The sequence below is a fragment of the Lissotriton vulgaris genome, chromosome 4_1 (genome assembly GCF_964263255.1).
Source record: "Lissotriton vulgaris chromosome 4_1, aLisVul1.2, whole genome shotgun sequence".
In the NCBI taxonomy this organism is placed as follows: Eukaryota; Metazoa; Chordata; class Amphibia; order Caudata; family Salamandridae; genus Lissotriton; species Lissotriton vulgaris.
In genome coordinates, this window is record NC_141691.1 from 768,876,834 (window position 1) to 768,902,224 (window position 25,391).

The 25,391-nt window shown below is 49.7% G+C and overlaps 1 protein-coding gene across 1 annotated transcript in view; it reads left to right on the forward strand.

The window, feature by feature from the left end:
• Positions 1–25,391, forward strand: part of LOC147722567 (CD83 antigen-like) — a 156,989-nt gene that overhangs the window by 42,196 nt on the left and 89,402 nt on the right. Inside the window, exon 3 of the mRNA XM_086965101.1 lies at positions 2,545–2,770. Within this exon, the coding sequence (XP_086821227.1) occupies positions 2,545–2,770 (226 nt within the window). The remainder of the gene's footprint in view (positions 1–2,544; positions 2,771–25,391) is intronic.

Sequence of the window (25,391 nt, forward strand, 5' to 3'; positions counted from 1 at the left end):
TTCTTTGCTAACTGTGTATCTTATCCTTTACAGCGTATCCCGGTGTAAGTTATGTAGATGTCATGCATTAAACCGCCCTGTTGGCAGGTTCATGCCGACAAGTGATACCATTTTAACTGTTTATCTAACTGTAGCAGCTTGTGCCAATGCCTGTATAATTGTTGAGCTATCATTGAAACTAGACGATCTAGATTTATCCTTTGACTGTTTTCAATATGCATATTGGTTCATGCGTCTGAACCGCTGTATTGAACTGAGTATATTTGCCTACACGCACTATACCGTCTGGAAAGGTAATCATTCACCCCATTGTGTGACTAATGCGGCCAAGTATTTGAATATAGGGTGACATTCCATTCACGATTTCGTCCACCCGTTTACTGTTTACACCAGGATGGTTGCTAAGCAACCGCGGCAGAGTCTTTCATCCATGTCCACTAGCCGCGTATTTAAGGGTTACCACGCCCCCTCCCAGGTTACTTCCTGGTTACGGGAGACGCGATCGACTTTGAGATACCCCTGTCGACTCGGAAAGCCTTGCACTTACGGGTAAGCCTGCCAGCACACCCTATTTTCTTTGGAGTGTCCATTTTTGGACTTCTAGCTCACTGGCCCTTCAATTCCTTTTTTCAGACACGGACTGTTGATTTTGTCCAGCCCGCCCCTTTCCCGGACGATTTCCTGATTACAGGAGACGCCATCTACATCAAGACACCCTCCGTTACAAGGCAGGACTAGTGCCTACGGGTAAGCTCGTCTAGAGAACCAACGCCAGAGCTGCACTCGCTCTGGGGATGTTTAATTGATTAGCCCTCCATTTCTCTTTCCAGACATGGACTGATTGAAATAATCCAGCCCGTTTTGAAAATAAGGCAACTCCCTTCCGAACTTTTCACTTTTCCTCCACGGACAGTTGTGATCATCCGTATCACACGTAGACCTGCATCACACAGCAGGTACATGTCTCACATATATGTCCTCATGTTTAGCCCTCAGTGTTTTCTAAACGTTGTTCCCGGGCGGCGTTTTGCCGCTACGGTTCTGATAGGGACTTATAGCCCTGAAACAAGTAATTTACAAAAAACTTTTTATTTTTCTTCAACTCTAGGAGGTTTGCCCACACCCCCCCACCCCCACATGTCCTGAAGAAGACCCGCACTGTAAGGATCAACTATCCTACAACACCTTGGGTCGAAACGTAGACTGCTATCTACCCCTTCTCAACTCCTATTACCAGCGTGATTTGTACGGCTTCATAGGAGCTTGACCTTTTTTGAAAAATTCTGGACTTTCTGTATTTTGTATATGACCCTGTTGGGATGATGATCATTCAGAATTTATACTTGAACTTTAACGTATGTTCTTTGTGTTTATTGAATGTAAAGTGAGTCACAACTTTTCTGTAAACTTTACTATCGTCCCCCCTCCCTCTCCTTCTCTCCATGGGCACAGGAACCAATTATAATCCTATTGTGTAATGTGTACTATTCGACTACGATGATATAAATGCATGGTGAATAAAACACTGCATTTCTGGAATAAGTTTGACTTTTTTCTTCTTAACCCTTTGAAAGATTTCTTGATTTTCCCTGTCCTTCACCTACTCCATATCTGTTGGGGACCCCTCTGTTTATAACGAAGGATAAACAGCATATCCTTGCAGAGCTGCATAGATGTAGAGCTGTTTGGGTTCTCTCTAGCACTCTCTACACTAAAACAGTTACTTATAATGCCAGGTTTCTTTACACACAATAAGCGTTCTTGCATAGGTCCTCTCTTATCCCCTATTATACTGAATAAGAATAACATGGCTGTCCAAGGTGCCCTGCTAGAGGCGCCGATATCTTACTTATGATATTGCTGTCCTCTCTGGTGAAGGAGTGCTTGTATAGGGTCTTGGCTTGAATGTGGGAAGCAGCAGGTGGAACACTATTGGCAAAGCCGAAACACTGTGTGGTAGGGCTGTACCTGGCTGGGATCCAAGAAGGGTATTACAAGACATAGGACATTGCTCCTTGCGAGGAGATCAACCCTTGCTACAGAATAGGGTCCATTTTTTGGCTGCTGGATGCAAGACGTGATTCAGTGGTTACTGGCAGCAGGACTCCGTATGGTTAAGGTGAGAACAGATGACAGGGTCACTGAAGAAATTAGAGATGGGAGGAAAATGAATGTAAAATTATTACATGATCGCATGGACTTCACTCTGTCCCTGTGATGCACCTCTTAACAGGCAAAAAAGAATGTGATGTTACACCTGTATTGCTCGGTAAACTCGACCGCGCATATTAAAACTATTGCTGTATGTCATTCTTCCTAGTAACCTCATGTACTGTCTGCGGACATGTAGCCTCAAGCACGTTGTTTACCGTCTGTATCGTTTGTGTTGATATAAATAATAAAACCTTTTTTTTAAATATAAAATATTCTTGCTTATAATCCAAATGTATTTTTACTGGACCTGATTGTATAGCAATCAAACGAACAGTTTGCTTTCTTTGTACAGTGATCGAATGACCATCAGTTGTATATTGTTGTTTTTAGGTCAGTAAAAACATGGAAAATATGAATGTGATTACAAGGAAAAATCTACGGAATGGTGCCATCTTTCCTGAAGACGACCAAGAGCTCGTGCAGGTTTTAAATGACGCGTGCTGGTCTTTGAGGATCAGGAACACCACTCCTACGGACAGTGGGGTCTACTGCTGTTACCTGAGGGCACCGCTAGGGGAAAGAAACCGAAAAACAACCATCGAATTGAAAGTAACTGGTAATGGTCATTTTAATGCTAGACAGTGCATTTCTTTTTAAGTATTGCTTGGATTTACACACTGCTTGAACCATCAGGTTGTGCTTTTCATGCAAGCGAAAACATATTTTGAAATCAGAATGAGTGGAGTTTTTTTATTTAGCCAAGGAGGAACTGGCCATTACGTAGGACCTCATTTAGAGATCTGTGGAGCTGATGCACTGCTGTAAGTCTGTTTATGGTTTAAATCTTTTTATTATTCACATGCCTCAAGAGCATAGAAGTATATATTGCATGCGGTTTACTTACCGCTTCTTTTATGCCGTAAATCTCAACAGGGAGCGTTGCAGCATTCTTCGTGTGATTTTAATATATAGTACAAAATGAAATAGTTAAGCACACTCCCAAACTCCCCTCCCTCCCTTCCCCTGTTCTCCTGCAATAGACCTCGTGTATGTTGGCTGCAGTCTGCTCTACGTGCCTTCTATCTGCAGTGAAATTTACTCCACTTCGATTAATCGAAGGATGCGTAGGTACTTAGGACAAGTGTTTCCCTAAATTTCGTGGACAAGAGGGTAAGAAATTGTCTCAAATCTCTCCGTAAGTGGACTTTGTGGCTGTGAGGGTGGCAGTCAACCGTTCCATCCCTAGAATGAACCATAATCTTTGAAGCCAACCTAGGTGTGTGGGTGTGGTGTGGGTCCCCCAATGGGAGAGAATATTCTGGAGAGCGACGCCAAGTGCTAGACTCATTTGCCTCCTTTGTGAGATTTGAGCGGATAAGTTAATGGCTTCTAAACCACATATACTGGGAACCATGGAATCTGTGTGTCGAATTGTGTATCGACCTCATCCGGTATCCGGGCCCAATAGGATGTCAAGCTTGGACAGTCCCAGAGCAAGTGTAGAAAGGTGCCATCTGCTCCGCAGCCTCGCCAGCAAGTTGGGCTACGCTCCTGATTACCTCTGTTGAGATGCCCTGGAGGTAAGTACCAAAAAGTAGTTATCTTGGTGGCCGCGTTGATACTGGATGTATTGCGGGCTGTGTGTCTAGCCCTGTAATAGATCCCCCCATTCCTTGTCCGATAGTTCTCTCCCCAGCTCTGTTGCCCAACGCCTTTGACTGGGTGTAAGTCTGTTAGAGTATAGGGAAGAGACAAATTTACTCCACTGGAGCATTTGCTGGCTCTACCGATGTCATTTTCTGATCTAGTGGCCTGCATGACAAGGGACTTGCCCGATCACAGTGATGGTTGTCCCGCCCTATTGTGGGGGGGTTAACCATCACTTATTTTCTTGGGGGCCGTGTTGACTCTGTCTCATATGGTGGACATTGGAAGGGAAAATTGGCTCCATTATTCCGAAAAACAACAACTGCGCATCAGGCCTCTTGTCCTAACCTCCGCCTTGGCATTCGCTTCTCTGGTGGACCGCAGACGGTCCACCAGTTTAAATGAAGTCCTTGGTCCTAGAATATTTTTTTCAGACGTGTTTGGATTCTATTGTGAGCCTCCTACTGTGGATATATATACTTTTATAGAAAGAGAAATCAGCACTCTGAAAGTAATGCTCCAAGATGTTCATTGTCTTATTATAAAAAAGAAAAAAAAATGCCCACCTATTTGTAATTATGGATCTTTTTTTTTCTTTTTTTTTTAAGCATGGTTAATTTAAAAACGCCTTTCCAAATGCTCAATTTCTTTACCGGTTCGTCTTTACTAATCACATCAACATTGTGTGGATTGTAACTGAACGTGACTTTGGGCCAGGAAGAAAAGGAAACATGGAGAAGTGATGCTAAGCTGAGTAATCAGGCGTTTTCAATTCCATTCCTGCACTTATTTAGGACTGCAATACACAAAGTACTTCAAATGGTATAGAAAGAAGAATGAGAGCATGAATGGCAAACCACTGAAACAACAGCATGAAGGTGATATTAGATTATTGTAACAAGTTTCAGGCATAAATGCTACATCTGCCCAAGATACTGGCTGCTGAAGATACTGACCTGAACAAAGTTACAACGGGACTGCAAGAACACAAATTAAGTTCTATCAGATGGGCAAGTGGAAGATAAGGCAATTCTACAGATACACATAGAAAAGCGTCAACGGAGAGAACAAGCAAACAGAATGTTAGGTAGACCAGAAATAAAGTTCGATATGAAATGAAGGTCAGCTGTCAGCTTTTAAATCCCTCACATCCCAGCAAGCATGCAATAATTAATAGGAGGGCAAAATAAAAAAAAATCATAAATACAGATGACATTACATTGTTGAAGGTTTACCTTTCCTTCATTCTGACATGGAATCAGATAAAAGCTAGGGGGTATTGCCTCTCAGTCTTAGTGGCCCGGTGGGCTGCTCTAATTAACACAGAGTTCAGTCCTGCAAAATGAGGCATAACCTGTGGGTTTTAGAGTTTACTGCACCAAAATCCACATCTTGTGATTTTTTTGGGCGTTTCTCTCAGACTGTTTTAATTGGCTTGACCTGCCAAATTTTAGCTCCCGGGGTCGATAAACTCTGACAAACATAATTGCAGCCTATGCACAAACATGTGTTAGGCTGGAGCCGCAGTTTACTGAGACACGTGTAAGGAAGAGTTTAGCCCTTAGTCACCAATATTTTTCTGTGTGTGGGCATGACTAAGGGCCTCATTTAGAGTTCAGTGGATCAGGTGCAATGCCATAAACTGATAGGCTAGCCCTCCAGCCCAGCTCCTCCGCTTTGTTTAAAGTCGTGTAAACTACTGTTAGCATAGCCTTCCCTGGCTATGTCGACATTAGCCCCTGACCCAGCAGTCAGTCTGTTAAAGGACCACGGGTTCACAGTTGTAATGCTCTAGTGTTTCTGCCTGAGGGCAGGTCGCAGGAAGCACCCACCAACATTGTATCATTCTCTGGCCAGGCGTGGCCAGAGAGCATAAATAAACGGGCCGGGGTCGCACGGGACTTCCGGTCCACATGGGGCCAGCCAAGTGTGTTTGTGCGTTACTTGTCTATACCCTTAGCGTTTGGCCTAACACCCCCAAGTTATACCCCGATCCCAGCTGCAGCAGTTACCCCAGTAGGTGGACCCCCCCAGCCCCCACACTGGCGACGAGGGCGGGGTAAGGCGACCCACACCGCCTGTGCCTGCTCTTGCTGCCCAGCGAGACGGAGCCGGAGCGCAGTAAAAGAGGGACGCGTCCGATCTACACGACGCCGCAGCGGGAGAAGGCTGAGCCCTGTCGGCGCCTGGGAGAGTCCGGTGAGCCGCGCAGTTGAAGCCGTTGCGCTGCGGAATCTCACCTGAGGGCATCGTGCCAAGGGAATGCCCCGAGGCAGCCTCCAGCCATCGGAGAGGTGCGCGCATGCGCAGTGAGCGCCTGAGGCCCGGCGCGTATGAGGAAAAGAGCGAGCAGTGAACGCTGAAGGCCCGGGAGGAAGACCCCCGCTGCTACAGCCCAGCACAGCGGTCGGGGACGCGTCAAGAGCACCACAACACCAACAATCATTGGCAAAAGTACAAGTACCGGCATATAAACAAAGGGGAAAAACCCAGTCAAACCAAAATCTATAAGTTGTTTGCACACCTTCCGAACACTAGTGCCCCGAATAACTACGGCGCCCAGTAAGAGCCCTGAACGTCCATTTCGACCCGCAACTCAACCCTCACTACGAACGCTTCAAGTTCCGACAGTCCCGGCAACGAGAAGGGGAGACCATGGACGCTTTCCACGCTCGGCTCAGAGAACTAGTGAGCACGTGCACAGAAGACGATCCGACTAAGGAAGTCACAGCACATCTAATCCAAGGCTGCCGCAATAAAACACTGAGGACCCTGATTCTCGGACAACCGCGCATCACCCTAGAGGAGATTCTGCTCCTGGCGCAGTCACATGAGTTATCGGACATCAGTGCAACAGCAATGGAGGCCGCGCTTAATCAGCAAGCGGACACACATGCTCACATAAAGACAGAGTGAGTAGATGCCATCCGTACACCAACTCGGATCGGGCGAGGAAGATGGTCCACCAGAACGACGCGGCGTGCGACGTGTGAATACTGTGGGAAGGAAGAACACAACTTAGATGGCTGCCCGGCGAGAGTCAAAACCTGTTCAAAGTGCGGGATCCCGAACCACTTCGCTAGTGTGTGCCGAGGAGGACTCCGAGGCAAGAGCACCGCCGGAAAGAAGTCGCCAGCAGGTGCGGTGAGGCATCTAACGCTAGAAGAGCTGACGACGTCACGGTCAATGAAGACACCGTCTCGCAGCAATCAGCACCTGGATGACTCCTCACAGATGAAGAGGAAGAATGCTACTTCGTATCCTTTTGCCAGTGATCTGAAAAGAAGACGGAGGTTACAGCCCAAAATGCAGCATTGAGATAGATGGATCCCCAGTGACATGCCTGATCGACACAGGAGCCACCGTCAACGTGATGGGCCTGCAGCACTACAAAAACTTGAACCCAAGACCGCAGCTTACCCCGTCCAAAATCAGTTTTTTGACATACGGGAGCCAGAAACCACTTCCTCTCCGAGGCAAAATGGTAGTCCAAGTGAGAGCTGAGGCCAAGGAAGTCACAACAACGTTTCACGTTGTAGACAGAGAGGCAGACCTGTTGGTCGGAAGCCACACCGCGGGGGATCTTCAGCTGATAGCATTCGCAAATGCCGTAAAAATGCTCCAGACAGAAGATATCTTTGAGTCATTCCTGCATCTATTTGAAGGGCTGGGGACCATTAAGAAGCAACCGGTAAAGCTCCATATTGACAAGGCAGTACAGCCAGTGGCGCTACGTCACCGGCGAGTTCCGTTTCATCTGAGATCGCTGGTCGAGCAGTAGCTTTTAAAGTTGGAGCAGCAAGGCGTGCTTGAAAAAGTGTCAGGTCCCACCCCATGGGTGTCGCCCATAGTCATCGCTGAAAAACCGAAGCAGCCAGGCAAGATAAGAATCTGCACAGATATGAGAATGCCAAATCGCGCCATCAAACGGGAGAGGCACCTCACACCAACGGTCGACAATATCCTTGCCGACCTTAACGGCTCACAATGGTTCTCCAAGCTGGACCTCAATACCGGATACCACCAGCTGCAACTAGCGGAAGAGAGTAGTTATATTACTACGTTCTCTACCCACCTCGGACTCCGCCGATACAAGAGGCTTACTTTTGGCATATCCTGGGCCACTGAGATTTTCCAAAACACTGTAAAGGAAATTCTGTCAGGCCTTCAAGGTGTCCTCAACGTGAGTGAAGATATCCTAATACACTCAAAAACAGTCGAAGAACACCATAGACGGCTCAGAGCCACCTTACAATGACTATCGGAACACCATGACCCTCCACAAGGAGAAGTGTCAGTTTTTCCAGAAAACAATTGACTTCTTTGGTCTTTGGGTACGTGTTCAGCTCAGAAGGAGTCAAAGTGGATCCCAGAAAGTCACAAGCAATCCAGGGTGCCCCTGCCCCTTCCAGTGTGTCAGAAGTCCGAAGCTTTCTGGGGATGGCGACATACTGTGCAAGATTCATCCCGAATCTGGCAACGATTGCCGAGCCGTTACGAAGCCTCACGAAGAAGGAAACACCCTGGAAGTGGACGTCTGTCGAAAGCAAAGCATTTTATCAAGTGAAGTCAGCATTGCTAGCTAGCACCACGATGGCTTACTTTGACGTCACCAGGTCTACAGAAATATTGGTTGATGCCAGCCCAGTTGGACTAGGGGCGCTACTTACCAAGGAAACCGAACCAGGAACCTGGGCTCCCTTGGCATTCGCGAGCAAAGCCCTCACCGCAACGGAATCACGATACTCGAAAATTGAGAGAGAGGCGCTAGCTGTGAAGTGGGCCTGTAGCCACTTCCATCTATATGTACCTGGGCACCCATTCCGGGTCGTGACTGATCATCAACCACTCCTCCCTCTGTTCAAAGGGACAGCCCCGAATCCACCTCCCAGAATAGAGAGAGGGGCCATACAGGTGCAACAATACCAAATGGACTTAGTGTACCGGCCTGGGGCCAAGAACTCTGCTGATGTTTTATCTTGCCACCCGGCAAAAGTAAGTGAGGCTGACGTCGAGCAAGAGTCGACAACGGAAGACTTTGTCAATATGGTGTCCCAATGGGCATGCCCGCGAGCAATGTCAATCGACGTGATCAAAACGCACATCGAAGCTGACCCAGTACTCCAACGAGTCCATCAAGCGCTGACAAGTGGGTCATGGGAAGGATTCCTCAGAGGAGTCCAAGATTGGAATGAAGCGGAAAGACCCGGCTGGCACAGTTTTGGAGAGTTCATGATGAGCTCAGTGTTGCTGACAATGGTGTCATCCTGAGAGGGTCGCATATTGTGATCCCAAAGGATTTGCAGGAACAAGCCACAGTCCTTGCACACGAAGGCCACCAAGGCACCAGAAGGATGAAGTCCAGGATGAGGGAAAAGGTGTGGTTCCCCAATCTTCAAGAGAGCGTGGACACCGTGGTTCACAACTGTTGGTCCTGTCAACTCACCAGCTACGCAGAAAATCCAGTGCTGTCATCACAGAAGATCCAGCACCTTCACCATGGTCATGGGTCAGTCTTGATTTTGGAAGTTTCTCCGACGGGAGGATCACCGTTGTATTGGTTGACAGCTCACCAAATATCCCATAGTGGAGGTCGCACCATCTACGAGTTTTGCCAAAGTGCAGCCGATCCTGAATAAGTCGTTCGCACTTTTCGGCCTGCCACAGGTGATCGAAACAGACAATGGGCCTCCATTCCAGGGTAGCGAGTTTAAGGACTTCTTGGAAAAACTCAGAATCAAGCACCACCGAATTACGCCACAGTGGCCGCAAGCCAACGGGGAAGTTGAGCGATTTATGCGGACCATCGACAAAGTCCTACATATCGCAACTGCGGAAGAGAAAGACCCATAGGCCGCTCTCCAACACTTCCTACTGGAGTACAGAAGCACCCCGCATTCCACCACGCAACGATCCCACTGGTCACTCATGCTGACCGGTCCGCGGCGAGACATGTTGCCCATGGCAGACACGTGGGCCCCTGAGCCATACGACCCACAAGCAACACAAGACAGAAGGTGCAACACCAATGAAAAAGCCAGTTGGCAACGGAGGGCTCGCCCCCAGCTGCTGATCCCAGGGGATTCAGTGCTGATCCAGACCAGACGGCCTGGTGGCAAGTTCCACACCCCCTATGAGGCTGGGCCATGGGTCGTGAAGTCAACAAAGGGCACGACCATCACCGCAGAAAGGAATGGAGAATTGGTGACTCAGAATGTGTCCTGGTTCAAACAGGTACCACCAATGACCGACGCATCTCAATCAACAGATCAGCTAGCCAGTACAGATCCTGAATTAACCATCTCTGAGACCGATCACGGCGGAACATCCATGGCCAGTCCTGTGCAATCGGCACTTTCAGACAGTGAGTCGAATTGTGAGCAGTCTCGAGAACATCGTCCACGACCATACTATCTCAGGCCGAACCCTCGGCCCAGCCAGAGACTAGCAGACTTTGTATGCTAACTAGTAACCATTTGAAATATTGATAAAGAACTGATTTGGGATGGGATGTAACGCTCTTGTGTTTCTGCCTGAGGGCAGGTCGCAGGAAGTACCCAACAACATTGTATCACTCTCTGGCCAGGCGTGGCCAGAGAGCATAAATAAACGGGCCGGGGTCGCACGGGACTTTCGGTCCACACGAGTCAGCCAAGTGTGTGTGTGCGTTACTTGTCTATACCCTTAGCGTTTGGCCTAACACCCCTTCCCAGCTGCAGCAGTTACCCCAGTAGGTGGACCCCCCGCCACAACAGTGACTGTCTCCCTCCCACCCCCATTCAGGGCATGACGACCGTCACTCATTTTCCATAACTGTTTTCACCATGCAAAAATGGGCAAGGAAAATGTTAAATATCCCCTGTGAGAAGTTGGCCCGATATGCAACGTTCGCTATTCTAGCGACCGCTATGTATCGTTCCAACGACCCTTATGGTGTTTGGTTGTAAGTCAACCTATAGACCAGCTATCCTAGTAGCGTGGATACGAGCAGTCTAAGGCTAAAGACTCGAGAGGGCGCGTTAAGCCAGCTGTTTACCACACATGTACCCCTTGAACACCCAGTGAAAGGACACCACACAAGTGTTATGAAAATAAACAGTATATTTATTAAGAATCACAACAGCCCTGTACTCTTTATGAGGACAGGGTACTTAGCACAAACCAAATCTCTTTAGCAAATACTTTAAGTGCACAGGTAAAATAAGTGTCCGAGGACACGGAAAGGTTTAAGGCAAGTCGGAAGCGAGGGACTCGGGACCCTAGAGTAAGGAGGCTATGCAGGCACTGAAATGCCGAGTTACCTAGCCACGAGGGCTGCGGCTGCACAAGTCTTACAGGCGTCGGGGTCTTCGCTGACGAGCCAGGAGCCGGAAGAAAAGGAGTTGCTGGCCGGCGACCAGTGCTGAATAGTTCGTAGAGATCCAAGCCTGGATCGGAGATTGAAGAAACCTGAAAGCAGAGGGGACCAAGTTCGTACTACTAGCCAGTAGTCAGAGGGTACCAGGAAGGCACCAGTTGGCCGTCACCTCGACCAGGTGAGTGGGCGACGCTAGGCTCTGCAGCCTCACGGACCAGGAGGCGTTGTCGGCGACCACGGTGGAGGTGCGAGCTGTCCCACGACGGATGTCGCTGTCGGCGTCTTGAGTGGACCAGGAGGGTCCGGGGTGCTTCTCGAAAAGATGGAAGCAAGGGCCAGTCTGGAGCAACCAGACCGGCAGTGATGATTCTCGGATGTCGTCACAGAAGGACACAAGCCAGCGGCTAGTGACCAGGCAACGTGCTGAGCAGCGAGCAGAAGGGCCCCACGCAGATCGTGGAGATGCTGGGGGACTGCACTTCGGAGCTGGAGCGGCTCAGGGTCGGGGCTTCTCGGACCCCAGAGCACTCACCAGAGAGTTACCTCGATGGTCGTGCTGGTTTTTAAGAGCGTGCAGGTTCTGATGATGGCCGGTCCCTCGAGGTCTCGTCGCACCCACAGGTCACAGCTGAGCTGATGACGGGGGTAGAGGTCAGAGGTGCCAGGGAAGTCGGTTCTCGTCGAGCTGGGCCGTCGGATTCCTTGAGGAAGGACTTACAGCAAACCGCAGAGTTCTTAGATGGTGCCCGCTGATGCAGGGTGACTACTCCTTAGCCACAAGGGAGAAATCTTGAGAAGAGTCTTGAAGTCCTTTCGTAGAAAGTATTCTTGATTCAAAGATGATCTAATTTGGAAGGGTCCCCGCTCCGGCCTTTATCCTAAAGAAAGGGGTGGGTACATGACTAGGTCCTGCCCTAAGGGTGGGACCAGGAAGGGGGGTAGTTACACCCCTCTCCCCTGCCGGACTTTCCCCAGGCCAGGGCTGTCGCCCCTGGAACTGGTTCTAACCGGCAGATGCGTAGTGAGCACCGGGGTGCCACTCCGCAGTCACCTTCTCGCAAAAGCCCTACCTACCCAGAATACACCAACCGTGTCTGGGACGGTGCGAACACCGCCCTCGACAGGAAACCCTTTGTCCAAGCGCTCCTCGCTGGAAGGACTCCCAGCAGCAGGAGGTCAGACTCGTGTCTGTGGTGGCAGCATCCATTTTGTGGAGCTGAGGCTTTCGTTAACTTTAACCGGGGTTCACAGTTACGTACATGTCGTGTCCCTCTAGAAGGGCGGAATGCTAACCTCGTCGCCAGAGTTGGTGAGAGGGCAGCATCCCGATTCGTATGACACCTTACTCGACATGTCTTGATAACGCGACACCGAAGTTACCGATGTGGCACGCGTTACCATGGAACAGCCATTGGGTCTTTTCTCCGCAAGCTGCAACCGGCTCGGCTCGGGCCAGAACACAGTTCACGCGAGCCCATGCACTCTGCCTTCAGGATTGTCAAGGCCTGCCATAGGAGTGACTGATAGGGACTCGGGTGTCCATCGTATGGTTAGATATAGAGCTACTATATCTAAAGCAAAGGGTGATTACACGACTTCGCCCCAGCTGTCATGCAGCCAGTTGTGTCAAATTTAGGAGGCCAGCCAGGGGTGGCATAATACATGCTGCAGCCCCTGGCGGCCCTGGGTACACCTATGCCCTGAGTGACAGGGTCTGATAAGGTGGCCCAGTACCAATTGGTAAATGCACCTAGGGTACATATCGTAATTTAGAAAGAGAACAGCCAGGCTGTGGGTCTGATTGGCAGGCCCACAGCCAGAGAAAGTCGTAAACCAGTGAAACAAAAGCAAAAAATCTGGGTGATCATAGGATTGCAGACCCTACTCTCCTACATGACCCCCCCCCAAACGTCGGAACAACTAGCTAACCTTGACCAGGTGAGTCTTCTTGTTCTAAGTGGAAATATCTGGAGAGCCCATCGGCATTGCCATGATCAGTACCAGGTCTATGTTCCACTGTGAAGTCCATCCCCTGTAGGGAAATGGACCACCTAAGCAGTTTGGGGTTTTCACCCTTCATCTGATTTAGCCACAAGAGGGGCTTATGGTCGGTCTGAATCTTGAAGTGAGTGCCAAACAAGTATGGCCTCAGCTTCTTCAGGGCCCAAACCACAGCAAAGGCCTCCCTCTCGATAGCTGACCAATTCTTCTCTCTAGGGGTCAGCCTTCTGCTTATGAAAGCAATGGCCTGGTCTTGACCATCAAAATTCAGTTGAGAAAGAACAGCTCCCACACCCAACTCAGAAGCATCTGTTTGGACAATGAATGGTTTGGAGTAGTCCGGACTCTTGAGGATAGGCGCCGTGCACATGGCCTGCTTTAGGTCATCGAATGCTTTTTGACAGCTCGCTGTCCACTGAACCTTTTTTTGCATTTTCTTACTTGTCAGTTCATTTAATGGTGTCACGATGGAACCATAGTTCCTGACAAACTTCCTATAGTAACCAGTCAGGCCCAAGAAAGCTCGAACCTGAGTCTGGGTGGTTGGAGGAGCCCAGTCCCTGATTGACTGTATCTTGCTCTCCAGTGGCTGAACCTGACCTCCACCTACAAGGTGGCCCAGGTATACAACCTGTGTCTGCCCTATCTGGCACTTGGTGGCCTTGATAGTGAGGCCTGCTGCTTGCAGCGCCTCCAATGTCTTCCGCAGGTGGACCAGGTGATCCTCCCAGGTGGAGCTAAAGACAGCAATATCGTCAAGATACGCCGCACAGAAGTCATCCAGCCCAGTAAGGACGTGATTCACCAACCGTTGGAAGGTGGCAGGTGCATTTTTCAGACCAAAGGGCATCACCACGAACTGATAATGCCCACCAGGGGTTGAAAATGCCGTTTTAGGCTTGGCGTCCTCAGCTAACCTGATTTGCCAATACCCAGCTGTCAGGTCAAACGTACTTAAGTAGTTGGCCGAAGCCAGCCTATCAATAAGCTCGTCTGCCCTTGGTATTGTGTGGGCGTCAGTCTTAGTGACTGCATTGAGACCCCTGTAGTCTACGCAGAACCTCATCTCTCTCTTACCACCCTGGGTGTGAGGTTTCGGCACTAGAACTACGGGACTAGCCCAAGGGCTATCCGAGGGTTCAATGACTCCCAGCTCCAACATTTTCTGCACTTCACTTTTGATGCAGTCTCTAACGTGATCAGGCTGCCTGTAGATCTTACTCTTTACGGGCAAGCTGTCACCAGTGTCGACCTCATGGGTGCACCAATCGGTCTGACTGGGTGTCAGAGAAAACAGATGTCGGAACGACTGAAGAACCTGTTTACAGTCGCTCTGTTGATGTTCGGAGAGGCTGCCACAAAAGACAACACCATCTACCGAGCCATCGTCAGGATTCTGAGTGAGCAGGTCGGGGAGAGGGTCACTCTCCTCTTCCTGTCCCTCATCTAGGGCCATGAGCAAACTCATGTCCTTCCTGTCGACATATGCTTTTAGCCTGTTGACATGAAGCACCCTGTGGGGGCTCCGGGGAGTTCCCAGGTCGACCAGGTAGGTGACCTCTCCCTTCTTCTCCAGGATGGTGTGGGGCCCGGACCATTTGTCCTTGAGTGCTGCTGGGGCCACTGGCTCCAACACCCACACCTTCTGTCCGGGCTGGTAAACAGTCAAGACAGCCTTTTGGTCATGCCAAGCTTTTTGGAGTTCTTGGCTGGCCTTAAGGTTTTCGGATGCCTTTTCCATGTATTCAGCCATCCGCGAGCGGAGGCCAAGCACATAGTCCACTATGTTGGTTGCCGGCTTTTTGAGAGGTCTCTCCCATCCTTCCTTCACCAAACACAGGGGTCCCCTTACAGGATGCCCGTACAAAAGTTCAAAAGGGCTGTAGCCAACCCCCTTCTGTGGGACTTCTCTGTAGGCGAACAAGAGGCAGGGGATCAGGACGTCCCATCTACGCCGAAGCTTTTCCGGTAGTCCATGAATCATCCCTTTTAGGGTCCTGTTGAATCTCTCAACAAGCCCATTGCATTGTGGATGATAGGGTGTAGTGAACTTGTAGTTGACACCACATTCCTTCCACATAGCAGTTAAGTAGCTCGACATAAAGTTTGCACCTCTGTCGGAGACGACCTCCTTAGGGAAGCCCACTCTGGAGAATACTCCAACCAGGGCTCTTGCCACAACAGGTGCTGTAGTGGTCCTAAGGGGAATAGCTTCAGGGTACCTGGTGGCATGATCCACTACCACCAGTATAAACTTGTGCCCTGATGCGGTTGGTGGTTCCATGGGACCGACGATGTCGATCCCCACCCGTTCAAAGGGCACCCCCACCACAGGCATTGGTATAAGGGGGGCCTTTGTCGTGCCACCTGACTTACCACTGGCTTGGCAAGTGACACAGGAGCGGCAAAACTCCTTGGTATCCTCATTCATGTGAGGCCAGTGAAAGTGCGAGACAAGCCTGTCCCACGTTTTCGTCTGGCCTAAGTGACCTGCTAAGGGAATCTCGTGGGCCAAGGTAAGTAGGAAACCACGCTGAGACAAGGGGACGACCAGCCTCCTGGTCATGCCAGGCTTGGGGTCTCTTGACTCAGTGTACAGGAGTCCATCTTCCCAGTATACCTTGTGGGTACCTGTGGCGTTCCCAGCAGCCTCAGCAGCAGCCTGCTGTCTGAGGGGTTCAAGAGAAGGGCAGTCTAACTGGTCCTTCCCCAGGTCTTCCCTTGAGGGTCCCCCTGAGCCCAAGAATTCAACTTGATCAAGTTCGAACTCCCTAGGCTCAGTTTCCCTCAATTCCTGTAGGTCAGCCTCCTCTGAGACTTGATCCTCGACCTGGGGCAAGGGGGAAGGCGCAGCCTTAACCCTACTGCTCTTTTTCTTGGGAGGTGTCTGGTCCGTTGTTCCAGGATCCAGCACCTGTTCAGTGGGGCATTTCCTGACCTGTGACCTAGTCACAGCGAACACATGTGCTGGCAAACCTAACATTTCCATGTGAGTCCGGTGCTCCACTTCTGACCATTGTGACGACTCCAAATCATTGCCCAACAAACAATCCACTGGGAGGTCCGGACTAACTACAACCTTCTTTTGGCCAGTTACCCCTCCCCAGGAGAAAGCTACAATTGCCATACTGTGATTGGTAGTGACATTGCTTGCATTGGTCACCAGGAATTCTGTACCTGGCATGATCTGTCCAGGGTCCACAAAGTTAGGCGTCACCATGGTGACGCTGGCACAAGTGTCCCTATAGGCCTGAGCCATCTTTCCATTTATGAAAGGCGTCTGTCGGTATTTGCCCAGCGTATTGGGACTTATGTCAGGGGACACATCCGCGTCCCCTGTACTGACAAGGACAGCCTGAGTGAGTGTGCCAACTAAGTTGTCACGCCCCTCAGAAAACAGGGTTAACCCTACTAAACCCTTGGGAGGCGCACTACCACTGCTGACTGTACTAGGGGGCACAGGTGCCTTAGGGGCTGCAGTGGCAGGAGTCTGCCCTCCTCCTTTCTTGGTGCACTCACTAAACCAGTGAGATTTACTTTTACAGTACTGGCACCATCTTTTGGATTGGCCTTCTTTCTTCTTTTGGGGAGCCTGACCCCCACCCTCTTTGGGTTGTTGGGGACCTGTCGAAGACTTCTGGTCATTTTGTTCCCCCTTAGAATCTTTACCCTTCTGGTCTGCTTTCTTCTGACCACCTTGATTCTGGTCCTGGTTCTGTTTAACTCTCGTACGAACCCATCTGTCTGCCTTCTTTCCCAATTCTTGGGGAGAGGTCAGATCCGAGTCGACAAGATGCTGATGCAACAACTGGTTCTGACAATTGTTTAAAATTTGTTCTCTCATCATCAAATTATACAATCCTGCGTAATCAGTAACCTTACTGCCCAGCAACCAGCCCTCAAAAGCCTTAGTGGCACAATCGACAAAATCAGACCAGTCTTGAGCCTGCGTTTTCTGGGTATCCCTGAACAGCACCCTGTACTGCTCAGTGGTTAGGCCGAACCCTTCAACGAGTGTATTCTTCAAGACGTGGTAATTATTAGCGTCCTCTACCCTTGTGGTGAGGAGCTTGTCTCTTCCTTTTCCTTCAAAGGAGAGCCACAAGATAGCTGCCCACTGACTCTGGGGAACGCCTTGCACAGTGCAGGCCCTCTCCAAAGCAGTAATCCATTTGTGGATGTCGTCCCCTTGTTTAAAGGGGGGCACTATCTTCCCAAGGTGTTTCGTATCGAAACTCTTTTCCCTATTACTAGGTACATTGCTGCCACCAGTGGGGATTGCCCCACTTAACTGTTGCTCTCTAGCGAAAGCAAGCTTTTCCTTGGCCAGGGCAAGTTCTTCCCTTTCGATCATTAGATTAGCTGCCCTTTCCTTCGCTTCGTACACTCTCCTCTGAGGGGACGTCATCCCTCTTTGAGAAGAGTTGTGAGAGCCGTTGGTATGAAGGGATCTGCCAGAGTCTCTTGACAGAGATCGGGCTCGTCCATTCCCCAGGTTAAGCGGGACCGACAGCAGCGCCGGGGTTCCCCCAGTACCACTATCGTGTCTGCTTAAGTTGGACCGTGTTAGTCTGACGACTTCTACCTGTCCCTTATCTGCCTCGTCCCCAGAGAGATCCTCATCCTCGTCCTCCTCTCCCTCTTCGTTCTCAGTTACGAGGTGGATGAGGTCAGGATCATCTCGGGTTCCCTCGAGGGGAGGCATGTCTCCTTCTGGATTAGAAGAGCTACGAAGTTTCTCAGCTCTCCTGGCATCATAAGTCTCCAAGAGACCAATCAGAAAGGACGTTGTGGGGTTAGACCCCTGCTGAATCTTCCGGGAGTGACACAGTCGTCTTAACTCCTTGAAGCTCAGCACAGTATATCCTGAAGGGATGACCTGTGGAGGGTCAACTGACACAAGGGGAGACTCAGAGTTTCCTCCTTGGCCCGACATACTGTTTCTAGTGTGGTGTAAGTGATGCACCTACCTACACTATGTGTTTTCCTACTGATCCCTTGCTAAGAGTTGTAGCCAAGGTGTGCTAAGCCTTGAGGAGCTACAACAGCTGGTTCAGTAGAACTCAGAGTATTCTAAGCTTTAGTTATATGTACTAACAGTACTTGCGCGATCTTTCAACAAGATATTCTTAGGATACGTGTGGTAAAACAACAGCAAGCTCAAATCCCACCGCTGCCACCAATGTGAGAAGTTGGCCCGATATGCAACGTTCGCTATTCTAGCGACCGCTATGTATCGTTCCAACGACCCTTATGGTGTTTGGTTGTAAGTCAACCTATAGACCAGCTATCCTAGTAGCGTGGATACGAGCAGTCTAAGGCTAAAGACTCGAGAGGGCGCGTTAAGCCAGCTGTTTACCACACATGTACCCCTTGAACACCCAGTGAAAGGACACCACACAAGTGTTATGAAAATAAACAGTATATTTATTAAGAATCACAACAGCCCTGTACTCTTTATGAGGACAGGGTACTTAGCACAAACCAAATCTCTTTAGCAAATACTTTAAGTGCACAGGTAAAATAAGTGTCCGAGGACACGGAAAGGTTTAAGGCAAGTCGGAAGCGAGGGACTCGGGACCCTAGAGTAAGGAGGCTATGCAGGCACTGAAATGCCGAGTTACCTAGCCACGAGGGCTGCGGCTGCACAAGTCTTACAGGCGTCGGGGTCTTCGCTGACGAGCCAGGAGCCGGAAGAAAAGGAGTTGCTGGCCGGCGACCAGTGCTGAATAGTTCGTAGAGATCCAAGCCTGGATCGGAGATTGAAGAAACCTGAAAGCAGAGGGGACCAAGTTCGTACTACTAGCCAGTAGTCAGAGGGTACCAGGAAGGCACCAGTTGGCCGTCACCTCGACCAGGTGAGTGGGCGACGCTAGGCTCTGCAGCCTCACGGACCAGGAGGCGTTGTCGGCGACCACGGTGGAGGTGCGAGCTGTCCCACGACGGATGTCGCTGTCGGCGTCTTGAGTGGACCAGGAGGGTCCGGGGTGCTTCTCGAAAAGATGGAAGCAAGGGCCAGTCTGGAGCAACCAGACCGGCAGTGATGATTCTCGGATGTCGTCACAGAAGGACACAAGCCAGCGGCTAGTGACCAGGCAACGTGCTGAGCAGCGAGCAGAAGGGCCCCACGCAGATCGTGGAGATGCTGGGGGACTGCACTTCGGAGCTGGAGCGGCTCAGGGTCGGGGCTTCTCGGACCCCAGAGCACTCACCAGAGAGTTACCTCGATGGTCGTGCTGGTTTTTAAGAGCGTGCAGGTTCTGATGATGGCCGGTCCCTCGAGGTCTCGTCGCACCCACAGGTCACAGCTGAGCTGATGACGGGGGTAGAGGTCAGAGGTGCCAGGGAAGCCGGTTCTCGTCGAGCTGGGCCGTCGGATTCCTTGAGGAAGGACTTACAGCAAACCGCAGAGTTCTTAGATGGTGCCCGCTGATGCAGGGTGACTACTCCTTAGCCACAAGGGAGAAATCTTGAGAAGAGTCTTGAAGTCCTTTCGTAGAAAGTATTCTTGATTCAAAGATGATCTAATTTGGAAGGGTCCCCGCTCCGGCCTTTATCCTAAAGAAAGGGGTGGGTACATGACTAGGTCCTGCCCTAAGGGTGGGACCAGGAAGGGGGGTAGTTACACCCCTCTCCCCTGCCGGACTTTCCCCAGGCCAGGGCTGTCGCCCCTGGAACTGGTTCTAACCGGCAGATGCGTAGTGAGCACCGGGGTGCCACTCCGCAGTCACCTTCTCGCAAAAGCCCTACCTACCCAGAATACACCAACCCTGTCTGGGACGGTGCGAACACCGCCCTAGACAGGAAACCCTTTGTCCAAGCGCTCCTCGCTGGAAGGACTCCCAGCAGCAGGAGGTCAGACTCGTGTCTGTGGTGGCAGCATCCATTTTGTGGAGCTGAGGCTTTCGTTAACTTTAACCGGGGTTCACAGTTACGTACATGTCGTGTCCCTCTAGAAGGGCGGAATGCTAACCTCGTCGCCAGAGTTGGTGAGAGGGCAGCATCCCGATTCGTATGACACCTTACTCGACATGTCTTGATAACGCGACACCGAAGTTACCGATGTGGCACGCGTTACCATGGAACAGCCATTGGGTCTTTTCTCCGCAAGCTGCAACCGGCTCGGCTCGGGCCAGAACACAGTTCACGCGAGCCCATGCACTCTGCCTTCAGGATTGTCAAGGCCTGCCATAGGAGTGACTGATAGGGACTCGGGTGTCCATCGTATGGTTAGATATAGAGCTACTATATCTAAAGCAAAGGGTGATTACACGACTTCGCCCCAGCTGTCATGCAGCCAGTTGTGTCAAATTTAGGAGGCCAGCCAGGGGTGGCATAATACATGCTGCAGCCCCTGGCGGCCCTGGGTACACCTATGCCCTGAGTGACAGGGTCTGATAAGGTGGCCCAGTACCAATTGGTAAATGCACCTAGGGTACATATCGTAATTTAGAAAGAGAACAGCCAGGCTGTGGGTCTGATTGGCAGGCCCACAGCCAGAGAAAGTCGTAAACCAGTGAAACAAAAGCAAAAAATCTGGGTGATCATAGGATTGCAGACCCTACTCTCCTACATCCCCCTAATATAAAGGCTGATAAATTTTGTTCACACAAAACAAACTTCAGCTTTGAGACTTTGTTTTCTGTGAACAAAATCGTTTTCTAAGCATCACTGTAAACATGGCACCCACTCGTAAATCTTCAGTGCTGTGAAGAACGCTACCATTGCAGTGGCCTTCTTCACAGCATAGAGATACCTGCTGGACACATAGGGATCTCTAAATATGGTGGGCGGTCTTCCTGCATGGTGGCGTCAGTGCCAGGATCTAAATATGCGATGCAAATTGGGATGATGGACGGAGCGTTTGAATAAATCAAACACTCACCCGCAGTCTTCCCTGGACCAGAAACAAGCATCCTGGGACCAGTTTCGGATTCATAATCCTCATCAGACGGGCTATCTTGAATCCAGTGGCAAAGTGAGCAAGGGACTCACGTCTGAGCATACCCTGACAACTTAGGGCGAACAAAGCGATACAAAAGGGGATGATGGACGGAGCGTTTGAGCAAATCAAACACTCACCCCTAGTCAACTGATCTGGGTTTAATCCATCACCATTCTTTAGCTCACTCTGCCACCCCAGTTCAGACATTGCCATATGCAAAACAGTCTGACCCTGTGCCTCATGGGAACAGTCCAGCCCGAACTGCCAAGCCATGTCTTTCCTGGACCGGAAACAAGCATTCTGGGACCGGTTTCGGATTCATAATCCTCATCAGCCAGGCTATCTTGAATCCAATGGCAAAGTGAGCAAGGGACTCACGTCTGAGCATACCCTGCCAACCTAGGGCGGACAAAGCGATACAAATGGGGATGATGGACGGAGCGTTTGACCAAATCAAACACTCACCCCCAGTCAACTGTTCAGGGTTTAATCCATCACCATTCTTTAGCTCACTCTGCCACCCCAGTTCAGACATGGCCATATGCAAATCAGTCTGACCTTGTGCCTCATGGGAACAGTCCAGCCCAAACTGCCAAGCCATGTCTTCCCTGGACCGGAAACAAGCATCCTGGGACCGGTTTCGGATTCATAATCCTCATCAGCCAGGCTATCTTGAATTTGTTCGCCCTAAGTTGGCAGGGTATGCTCAGACGTGAGTCCCTTGCTCACTTTGCCACTGGATTCAAGATAGCCTGGCTGATGAGGATTATGAATCCGAAACCGGTCCCAGAATGCTTGTTTCCGGTCCAGGGAAGACATGGCTTGGCAGTTCGGGCTGGACTGTTCCCATGAGGCACAGGGTCAAGGCTGATTTGCATATGGCCATGTCTGAACTGGGGTGGCTTGGTGAGCAAAAAACGATAGATTTAGGCCCAGATCTCTGTACTGGGGTGAATGTATGACATTGTTCTGCATTCTGTCCATCAACTGTTGTTTTTGCATTTGTCACCCCGAGTGGGACGGGTATGCTCAGATGTGAGTCCTGTGCTCTCCACGCCACTGGAGTCAAGCTATCCTGGCTGATGACGGCTGATAGCCAGAAACCGGTCCTAGGATGCTTGATTCTGGTCCAGGCAAGACATGGCTTGGCAGTACGGGCTGGACTGTTCCCATGAGGCACAGGGTCAAGGCTGATTTGCATATGGCCATGTCTGAACTGGGGTGGCTTGGTGAGCAAAAACACGATGGATTTATGCCCAGACCTCTGTACTGGGGTGAATGTATGACATTGTTCTGCATTCTGTCCATCAACTGTTGTTTTTGCAAGGATCTAAATATGGGCCATAGGCCTCCATTGTGAATTTCTGAAGCGGAATCGCTATGTGGTCCAGTCGTTGAAATCTGTGTCCATAAAGACTTGACCAGTTTTACAAAGTGTGGATCTGGGGCAGGGGCTGAAACAGCACAGTTCCTTCCCACCCACTCAGGCATAAAGAGGGGAGCAGACCATATTCCCCACCCAGATAGACTACGGCCTCCCCTCCCACCAAACACTCTCCAGCTATGTATTCCAGATCCTTCACCCCGCCTGTCGCCCCTACCAATATTCATCGGCTGTACCTTTTAGCTGGTGAATGTTTGCTTCAAAGACCTTAAAAACAATGAAAATCTGCATAAAGGACCCAATAATCCCAGATCCAACAGGTTATCTGTGGACTCTAACTTGTGATGCCTGTAATTTCATGGGGAGATAATAAGGAACTTGTAATTGAGGCTCAGTCTTGACTTGTGGCTTACACCTACGATTCCTGGAGAAACCCAAAACTCTGGGACTAAAGGTTCTTGGATGGACCTAGGGTGTTTGAATACACAGACACCATTTGATCAATCAGATGTTTTGTTTAATCCGTGGCTACTGGTGTTCAGTAACACATTGACACCACAATTAAAGGTTTCTAAAGAATCATCTCCTGATTTAACATCAGTGAAGTACTAGAATATATACCCCTATTGGGAATGATAGTCACCTTTCTGAGATGATGATATGCATGCACAAACATTTAGGGGCTGATTATGATGGTGGACGGATCATCGCCGCTGGCCCGGCGGTGCTGATCCGCCTACCATCGCAACCTGATTTACCCACCGCCAGATTACAATGGCGGTGGGTAACGCTGCAGACGGAAAGTCCGTAAGCCACTTTTCCGCTGGTCGGCAATCATTCCGTTCGCCGGCCGAGCGGACTTGGGCCACTAATATGGTGGGGGTGCCTACAGGCACCGCCAGCCATATTAGGATGCTGGAATGTAATTGCCTTTCCATGGCGGTATCGCTGCCATGGAAAGGCTGGTGGAGATTTGCTATGGGGGCCCATTGCGGGCCCCGGGGTTTTGGGGGTGCACTTGGGGGGTACACAGGGTACCTCCCTCCCTTTCCATGCATAAGGTGGCAGGCAACGCGCAGTGCCTGCCACGTTATGCATGGAAATGCACAACATGGCAATTTGGCATTGCTGCGGGTGCTGCTGTAAGCAGCACCTGCCTCAATGTTAAACTGCAGAATGCGACTGCCAGGGAGGCGGTCGCATCCTAATTTGCGGTGCGGGACCGCCGCATCTCCAGCGGACGGTCCCAACACCGCGGGGATGCCCGCCCGCCATCCTAATCCCCCCTAAGTTTCAATTACTAATCTGTTGAAAAAAACCACTAATGTGTAATGATCGTATAATAAATCTTCTAACGGTGACCTTAAAATAACTTGGGTAGAAATATGATGGAGTCCAGAAAGGAAAGCAAAATGAAAGTACTTTTGGTATAGTATATGTTACTTCCAAATGTAAGCAAACACCTAGGCTTTTCAAAAAGAGCAATACAAGTAGCAGTACCAAGAAATGCAAATAGAACCTCTGACTCTGAAGCAAAAAATCTCAGGACAAGGAAAAGATTTTAACTCCTCATTTAGTTTTATTTAGGAAAAGTGGTGTTATGCTCATTGAATGGTGATTTTAGAACTGATTAATTCAAGTTGCTTGTCAAGGAAGACACAAGTATAGAAATGCAGAGCAGTAAAAACCACCTGGGATAGTAAGATAGTAAGTATTCAATTTTTCACTGGATAAAGACATTCTCGGTACCAAACAATATAGAGTAAAAACAAGAGAATCAAGTAGGACAAGACAACAGGAATCTGTACAAGGTATTCAAGAAGAGAATGTATCCACTGTAAAGTGGCGAGCGCAAGGTAAGTGGTTTCATGTATTTATTTATTTTACATTACCTATCCTGTTATTCGTCACTTTCACCCCCCAACCCCTGCCCCACCCCACCCCACCCCACCCCGCCTCACCACCCGAACGCGCATACATGCACGGGCCGCCACTGATTCTCCTGACGAATGCACAGTGAAGTTAATAAAAGTGTCTGCTTATATGGTCATGCCTACTTTAATGGATCTTTGCACCATTCCACTGAATAAGGCAGTAATGCAGGAGAATTGAAAAGGGCTTTCATGGTGCTCCTTTTAAAACGGACTAAAGCCTATCCTAATTCATTTACTTATTATCAGCCTCTCGCACATCTTCCTTAGTCATCGAAAATTTTACTTTGGGCTTTTCACATTTCCAGAGTGTGAGAAGGTGGCCTGATATGCAGTGTTCACTATTCTAGTGAACACTATGTATCAGTCCAGCAACCCTTATTGATGATTGGTTGTAAGTCAACCTTATAGACCAGCTATCCTAGTAGCGTGGATACGAGCAGTCTAAGGCTAAAGACTCGAGAGGGCGTGTTAAGCCTGCTGTTATACCACACATATACCCCTTGAACACCAAGTGAAAGGACACCACACAAGTGTTATGAAAATAAACAAGATATTTATTAAGAATCACAACAGCCCTGTACTCTTTATGAGGACAGGGTACTAAGCACAAAACAAAACTCTTACGAAAATACTTAAGTTAGCACAGTATATACAAATGCCCGAGGGGCACGGAAAACCATATACTCTGAAAGTGGAATGCGAAATTACTAGCAGGTAAGTACAGTACTAATAGGCTTTGGAATCGCTAGGTCTTGACTATAGAATCTTCAGATTACTTCTAGGAGGCCTAGGGGACTCTGGTGCAGAGTGTGCACTCTCACGCGGGATGCGGGACAAAGTCTATGGTAGCTAGATTTCACAGAGTTAGTGTTCTCGGGCGAACCCGACCTGGTAGGAGGAAAACGAAAGTGGATTCTGACCCTTGGATAGTGAGGCTATGCTGGGGCACCGAAATGCCGAAGTTACCTA